The following is a 7,926-nucleotide window of genomic DNA, read 5'->3' on the forward strand; positions in this document are numbered from 1 at the left end:
GCCCTGGGACTGTGTACCCCCATGGCAGACCCATTAGAAGCTTCTTGCTCCTGGCTTCACTTCAGCTCAGCTCTGGCCATTGTGGTCACTTGGGAGTGAATCATTAGATGGGAGATCATCCTCTTTGTCTTTTTGCAATAAAAAAATATATTTTTAAAAAAATTAACACAATTTGTGAACACACACAATGATGATTTGCACTTAAAAGTCATATTGCCAAAAAATTTTATGTTGGAACTATATAATTAAGTACTTACTTTTTCTATATTCATCCCATTAGTCATTAGGTCAATATTTCCTAAGTCAGGCAGCAGACAGGTTAATTGAATGTATATTTTTCAAACAGCCATGGCCACAGGAGGACACACCCATGATGAACATCTGCTCAGAGAAGAAACGGAGCAAGATCTCCAAGAGAGGCTGACAGCAGTGGGACTGGCTGCTGAATACTGGTTACCAATGCTGCAGGAACACCTGAGTGTAACCTGTGCCCAGGCCTTACAACACCTCAATGAAGAGGACCTCCAGAAGCTAAAATCCCAGGCACGACATCCATGGGAGACAAGGGCCCTGGAGAAGCTGCTGCACCTGTCACACTCAGGTCTTTCAGAGTCAAAGAAGACTCCAGTGGAACTGATGAACCAAAAGCAGACAAGGGCAGAAGAGGCCCTGCAGGAGCTAAAGAACTTGTTGTCAGAAGGGAGGCAGCGACATGAAGAGGTAGTGAGGAAAAAAGAAGAGGAGCTGAGGCAAGCAATGGAGATACCTGAGAAGTACTGGCCTCCACCTGAAAAGCCACTTTGGGAGGTTCTAGACAACATGCAGAGACAACTCAGGCTCTCAGACGAAATCTTGACCCCTAGGCGAAACCTTCCTGATAGAGATCTGGTGAGCTGGGCATCTGGAGGACTTGCCCTGCAGGGCATTTATAAAACCAGCCAGCAACGTGATCTACTTGAGAGGAGAGAGCAGCTAATCAGCATGCCCAAACAGCTTTCATTCCTCGGGCCTGAGCAGGGAACACGAATGGAAACAGTTGAATTCACCTCCCGAGAAGCAGAGTCTATGTTCACCCTGAGTATAGAGAAGCTGGGCTTAAGCTTAAGTAAAGCATCTAAGGTTGCAAGCTGGGGATTTAATCTAGAAGCTGCTATGGATTACACCAAACATTCAGAATCCAAGGAAACCAAACAATCACATTCTGAGCACTCTTATTACTGCTCAACCAAGTTCAGCTATGTCCCCCTGGCCTCCTGCCACTTCTCCATGGATCAGCTCAAGTTATCCAAGGCTGCTCTGCAGGAATTGACATGCATTGAAGACCTCCTGGATCAGACCACAAGCTCTGACAAACTCCCCACAGTGAGGCACAGGATGGAAAACTTCTTCCACAGGTTTGGTTCTCATGCTAACCAAGGCCCTCTGCACCTGGGAGGAATCTTCTGGTGGAAGGCTGTTTCAGAGGGATTCCAGAGTGAGCAACTGAAAGAAGTAAAAAGGCAATCAGCCAAGGCCCTGGATATTTACATCAGGGGCAGCTATGGTGGCTTTGAAGTGAATGATCTTGCAGGTGGGAATGTGTCCAGCACTCATTCAAAAGCAGACTCTGAGAAAAAAACTTTCCAAAATCTCCAAGCCAAAGTGCAACTGTCTATGGCCCAGAGAGGTGGCCCACCAGAAGCAGATGGATTTGTGCAATGGAAAGCAGGCCTCATTGCCAACAAACAAACCTGGTGCATTATCGACCGGGGACACCAGCTGGTACCCATTTGGGACATCATCCTATCTAGCCACAGAAGTGATTTTAAGAATGCCCTCCAGATGGCTCAGTGTCTTAATGACACCTATGCTACTATGACAACTCTCAATGCCCAGATCCAGTATGGGAAAGAACTACCGAGCACTGAAAAGGAGGTTAGAGATTTCCTACAGCATGTAAAATTCTGGAAAGTGTCAGATCCTGAAGAGCAGCTTCAAAAGTTAATAGACTTTATGCAGATTTTGAATCAAAAAATGAAAGGTTATGACACATGGATTAACAGATGTCTTACAAGTGAGGATCTGCAGAATTTTCTAGTAAAAACTGTCGATTTTTGCAAGCAGGTTTCCAGTTACAAAACTAAATTTATTAAATCTCAATTGCGAAAGCTTCTGGAACCTCACATCTACAAAGTGACAAACTTTCCCGAGGCTCACTCCATCATGCAGTGGATCCTCCAGTCAGAGACATACCATGACCCAGAGCAAATAAATATCTCCCACTTTTCTGAATTAATTAATATCTTAACAAAAACCTATAATGAACTCATGGACTTGAAGGTCAACTCTGAGTCAGCAGAGTCAATAGAAGAAGCTCAAAGAAAGGCCAATTTTGAAATCAGCTCGGCTCTCAGATCCTTTTTCAATTACCTCCAAGAAGCAGGGAAGACAGACACACGCCTATTGCTACTTTTCATTGCAACTGGTGCAGGATATCAGGTGGCAAACCATACTTTTCAGTGTGTAGGGGCAGATGAGCTAAACTTCCTACTAAATGAAATGAGGTCTTCCCACAATAAATACCAGGAACTCAAAAGTATTTCCATGTACAGGGCCCAGGCATTTCTGCTGCTCACAGGTCTGACAGCCACAGTTGGAGTCACAGCTGTTTCTCCAGAAGAAAAAACACAACGCCTAGAATTAATGAAACAACACATGGGGCAACCATGGTCTAAAGAGGTTGTCCATGTCCTAGGCAAACATAGAGCAGAAGATGATTGGGATATTCTAGAGAAAGAACTGAGATTGCTGATCAATGGGGATTGTGAAGTCACTAAGTCTTCTTTGCACATGGACGAAGTGACAAAGCAATTGGAAAGTCTCTTCCATGGAAAAAAACAACCCCATGATCTACAGGAAGATGAAAACAGAACAGGGGAGGTCATAGAAAATAGGCTCTTCCTAGAATTACTGCAAAGGCTAGGCTTAGAACAGTACTACCCAAAAAGGATGAGCAAAGCTGACTTCCATATAATCTACAAGAATTCTGTGCACGACACAAAGCCCAGCTCTGAAAAGGAGCTTCCCTTTTACTTCCTGCAGAAGTTGCTAATGTCGGATTATAGCCTAAGACACTTGGCCATCAAGGATGATAGAGACACAGAATACCATGTAGCCTCAACAACCTCCAATCAGGATAATAAGGATTTTGATTCATATGAGGACTTTATTGAAGATGGCTCCAGTTCCACTAATCTTTCACTCACAAAGCCATCCCATCCCAACAAACACCACATTCACCCAATGGATATTCAGATGGCAATTTTTCACTGTGTAGATGACTTTGCCAGGCAGTATATTTTGGCCAAACTTGCCATTTGTCAGTTTTCCCTCCCCCTTGTAGTGCCCAATCCTTGCAATTCTCAGATTGAATTCTCCCTCTGGTCTCTCAGAAAAATCAGGAAAAGTTGGCAGCAGGTCAGGAAATCACCAGGTATAAAGATCAGTTACAGGAATCAGCAGATGTGCTGTGTCTCTACCCCCATTGTGTCCTTCATCAGAATTGGGAAGGGTCTTTCAGCTTCCAAATCTCAGATCATGAACTGTCTGCTTGGTAAAAGTAAAAACAATATGTTTTTTCACCGCCACTGCAGAGGAAGCACAAAAGACTGTCTCTTGATGGAGGGTGTGGTGGATGTCAGCTGGTTCTGTCCTGGGGGTGATGATGGAGACAGATTTGACAACTGTGTGACCTTCACCAATCTTCATGGAGATGCAAAGGAACATAAGCGGCAGCTCACCTTCCTGCAGGAAATCTCTTCTCTCATTGTGGTCCTCATGTCAGTTTCTGATAACAATGAAGAAAATAGGAAGCTTGTTCGTGACCTATCCCAGTCACCAAAACCTTTGATCTTCTTGCTTGATGACAAAGAAGAAATCATGGACAAAAAGTCTGGTAAGAGAGTTGGAATTGGCATCAGGAACAGAAATGAGGCAGAATTAGCGGAGAAGATCACAACTGCAATCAGGTGTTTGTTAGAGTCCTCTGACATTTCCCTCAGCCTGGAAGACTGTTCCCTGATTGCTCGCCAGCAAGAATTCCTTATCGATGAAGACCAGAGAGACTGCAAAGAAGCCAAAGAAAAGGCACAAAATATAATGGCCCTCCTGTCAGAAACAGAGTTATCTCACGTGAAGGAACATTTACTGCCCCTTCAGGGAAAACTGTGGCACTTGTGGTGTAAGAAGGACAGAGAGCTTAACCATTTGACAGAGAAGAGGAATCGGAACATTGCACAACACAAGAGTGACACTGAGACAGAGAAACAAATGATACGGCAACAACAGTTAGCCAAAGCCTTTCCTCTCAATGACTTAATGAAATGTGTTTTTGATAATCTTCAGGGAAATTCAGAAACTCACACCAAGCTCTACTTTTTACCATGGTTGAGTATGTTTTTGGATGATCTGACTGGAGGGTACATGCAACACATGCATAAGATGGAAAGCTCAGTTTGGCTTCACGTACAAGAGGAGAAGAAAAACATGTTGAAGAAAAATTCTCTGCAAGACCAGCAAAGTAGGATGGGAGGCATTTCCATAGAGAATAATAACTGTAGCCTTGGAGTTGAGCAACTTCTCAGAGAAGTTGGCCAAATCTATGAAGCTCTGAAAGAAACATCCTCCAAAAAAATGGCTCTCTTTCTTTCCCTTCCTGAAATTGCTGCAGATCTGATGATATCTGGCGTTCCCATTGAGCTGATGGATGGGGATGCCTCATATGTACCTCTAACATGGGTTACAGCTATTTTTGACAAGCTCGTTGACAAACTTGGAGACAAAAAGCTGTTTGTTCTCTCTATACTTGGTCTGCAGAGCTCAGGCAAGTCCACTCTGCTGAACACACTCTTTGGGCTGCAATTTACGGTCAGTGCAGGCAGGTGTACCCGGGGGGCCTACATGCAGCTCCTGAAGGTGGAGGAGACATTCACAGGGGAACTTGGCTTTGACTTTGTGCTGGTTGTGGATACTGAAGGTCTCCGAGCCCCAGAATTCAATAATAAATCCCAGAACAGAGACAATGAGTTGGCAACCTTTGTCATTGGACTTGGAAACTTGACTCTCATCAATATTTTTGGGGAGAACCCATCAGAGATGCAGGATATCCTACAGATAGTTGTCCAAGCCTTTCTGAGGATGAAACAGGTGAAAATCTCACCAAGTTGCATCTTTGTCCATCAGAATTCATGGGAAGTTACTGCTGAAGGGCAAACCATGGAAGGACGTAAAAACTTGATGCAGAGACTAGATGAAATGGCAAAATTAGCAGCAGAACAAGAACAGTGCTCAGACATCACCTGCTTCAATGATGTCATTAAGTTTGATGTCAACACTCAAGTCTACTACTTTCCTCACCTCTGGGATGGCAACCCTCCAATGGCTCCTCCCAATCCTCGATATAGCCTCAGTGTCCAGAAATTGAAAAACAGAATTCTCAGGATGGCCAAACAGGAATCCAAGGAAGGCATCATGAAGATATCAGATGTAAAATCCCGTGTTCAAGATTTGTGGAAAGCTCTGGTGAGTGAGAACTTTATTTTCAGTTTCAGGAACACCCGAGAGGTGGTGGCCATGAGCAAACTGCAAACCATGTATTACCAGTTGACCTGGGAACTGAGGAGTCATGTGCTGGAACTGCAGCTCCAGCTGACCAACCAGATTAAGAATGGGAAAATGCAAATACTCAACAGAAGCACAGTTGGGACACCAGTTACAGAAAAATATGAAGCTGTCAAGCAAGAATTTGAAATTTTTTTAAATGAAGACCCAGATAATGAAATACTAATTCAATGGAAAGCAAATTTTGAGCATAAACTCTTCATGCTTAAAGAGACACTTATTTCAGAGAGCTTAAGAAAAGCTGATGAACTTATTCATTTTAAAAAAAGTCAAGAAAAGCTGGATAAGAAAAAAACAGACTATGAGAGAGAATTACTGGAAAAGAGCAGGAAATTGGCTTTATCTATAAAGAATAAAGAGTTAAGTATAGAAGAGGTACAGAAGAAATTTCATCAACTTTGGACAAAATGGATCCATGATGTGTCCTCAACTTTCCCTCAAGTTGAAGAGCCTAACATTGAGCTAGATGCTGAAAACATCCTCTTGAATTATTTCAAAAGTGAGACAAATATAGTGGAAACACTAAGTAAATTTACTGGAGAGGTATTTCAAATCGATTACACCAGACATGTCAAAATGAGTACGAAATATTACCTTTTCAGAAATCATTTAGAAGCCAGTGATAAAGAAACCATTAATGTAATTACTAAACATATCGTTACAAGATTCAAGGAAACTATTAATGACATTCATTTGCAACAGCGTGATTACAGTTCCACTGATTTCCATAAAATCCTGCAAATAGTAGATGAGGAAATAAAATCTGCACCCGGAAAAGAAAGGTATTCCTTTACAAAAAAATATCAAGTTGACATATGTTGGCATTTATTTCAAAAAGCCTCACAGTGTTTTAAAGAAATGCATGCCTCATTCAAGAGAGCAAATGACCCTGTTAACTATTTGGAGTCTAAGAAAGATGATTTCTTCATGAGTTTTAAAATCTCCTGCCAAGGAGCAACTTCTATCAAAGCATTTGTTGATTTTCTGTGGAAGAAACTCTCTCCAGCTGTGTCCACCACCATAAGGCAAAAAACAGTCCCTAAAATTGCTGGGGACATGAGAAGTACCTGTCCTGAATTCAATGGAAACAGAGCTAACTTGGAGAAACACATTCTCATGTTTCTAGCAGAGGAGGAGAACTTTGAAAGATATTGTCAATATATTCATCATCCAAAATCTTTTTTCAGGAGTTACATTGAAACCCAAATTAGAAAATACTGTTCAGGATCAGGAGCTGAAACAATACAGGCGTTTTTGAAACTAAATTTAGATGACATCAAGAATACCCTGCTCTCTGCTATTCATAAATCCACAGAAGAAGCTAAAGACAAAAGCAGCACTGCCTCTGAGTGGCTGGATTTGTTCTGTGATCACCTCGGGAGCAACTTCATCTTTCCACGAAGTGACTTGATAAGCATTGAACACCAAGAGATTAAAGACATGGAGTTTCTCAAGCAAGCCATGAGTGCAGCTCTGGATCCTGTAATGAAGATAGTTGAACAAAGCTGCTTGAGTAAACCTGTAGATGAAATGGTTCCTGCAATTGAGAAACTACTCTCTGAACACCTGTGTGGCTGCTGGGAACAGTGTCCGTTCTGTAGAGCCATCTGCACAAACACAATACCTAACCATGATGGAGAGCACAGTGTTCCTTTCCATCGACCACAGGGAGTCAATGGATGGCATTGGAGAATGACAGACAACTTGATCACTGCTTGCTGTACAAGTTTGGTGGCAAGTGATTCCTTATTTCAACGTATTGATGGCCAGAAATTCCCATACAAGAACTACCGAAATGCAGGAGGGGATTATGCCACGTGGTGCATCACTCCAGATTCATCCACCCAGCCCTACTGGAAGTGGTTTGTCTCTCACTTCAAATCACATCTGGAAGAGAAATATCAGCTTAAATTTGCAGGTAAAGGTCAAATCCCTGAATCGTGGGCCAGAATCACAAAGCAGGAAGTGCTTGATGACTTAAAAACAATAATGCATTTGTAGTCACAAGAGCCCTAGAATCTACCTGAACAAACTTTAAACTCTTCACACTGAGACACACAATCCTGCCATTTTCAAAATGAAAGCTGCAAATATAAGTCAATTCATCTGTTCAAGAATTGAAGTTTTCCTTTGGAAGGATTTTATTTCTCTGTTCCTCAACTCCTTCTGATTTAAAAACAAATTGTAAAACACACAAACACATGATAATATCAAATAGCACCCATTTCAAACACCTATTTCATGTGACTGGGGTGGTGGTGCAGCAAG

The 7,926-nt window shown here is 42.3% G+C and overlaps 1 protein-coding gene across 1 annotated transcript in view; it reads left to right on the forward strand.

Annotated features, from left to right (window-relative positions):
• LOC121158949 (interferon-induced very large GTPase 1-like) overlaps window positions 1-7,659 on the forward strand; it is a 28,588-nt gene extending 20,929 nt beyond the window's left edge. The window contains exon 2 of the mRNA XM_040983943.1: window positions 347-7,659. Coding sequence (XP_040839877.1) covers window positions 349-7,659 — 7,311 coding nt within the window. The 5' untranslated portion in view covers window positions 347-348. The remainder of the gene's footprint in view (window positions 1-346) is intronic.
• Window positions 7,660-7,926: the final 267 nt, after the last annotated feature.

The sequence above is a fragment of the Ochotona curzoniae genome, unplaced genomic scaffold (assembly GCF_017591425.1).
Source record: "Ochotona curzoniae isolate NIBS_2020 unplaced genomic scaffold, NIBS_Ocur_1.0 contig_4017, whole genome shotgun sequence".
NCBI lineage: Eukaryota > Metazoa > Chordata > Mammalia > Lagomorpha > Ochotonidae > Ochotona > Ochotona curzoniae.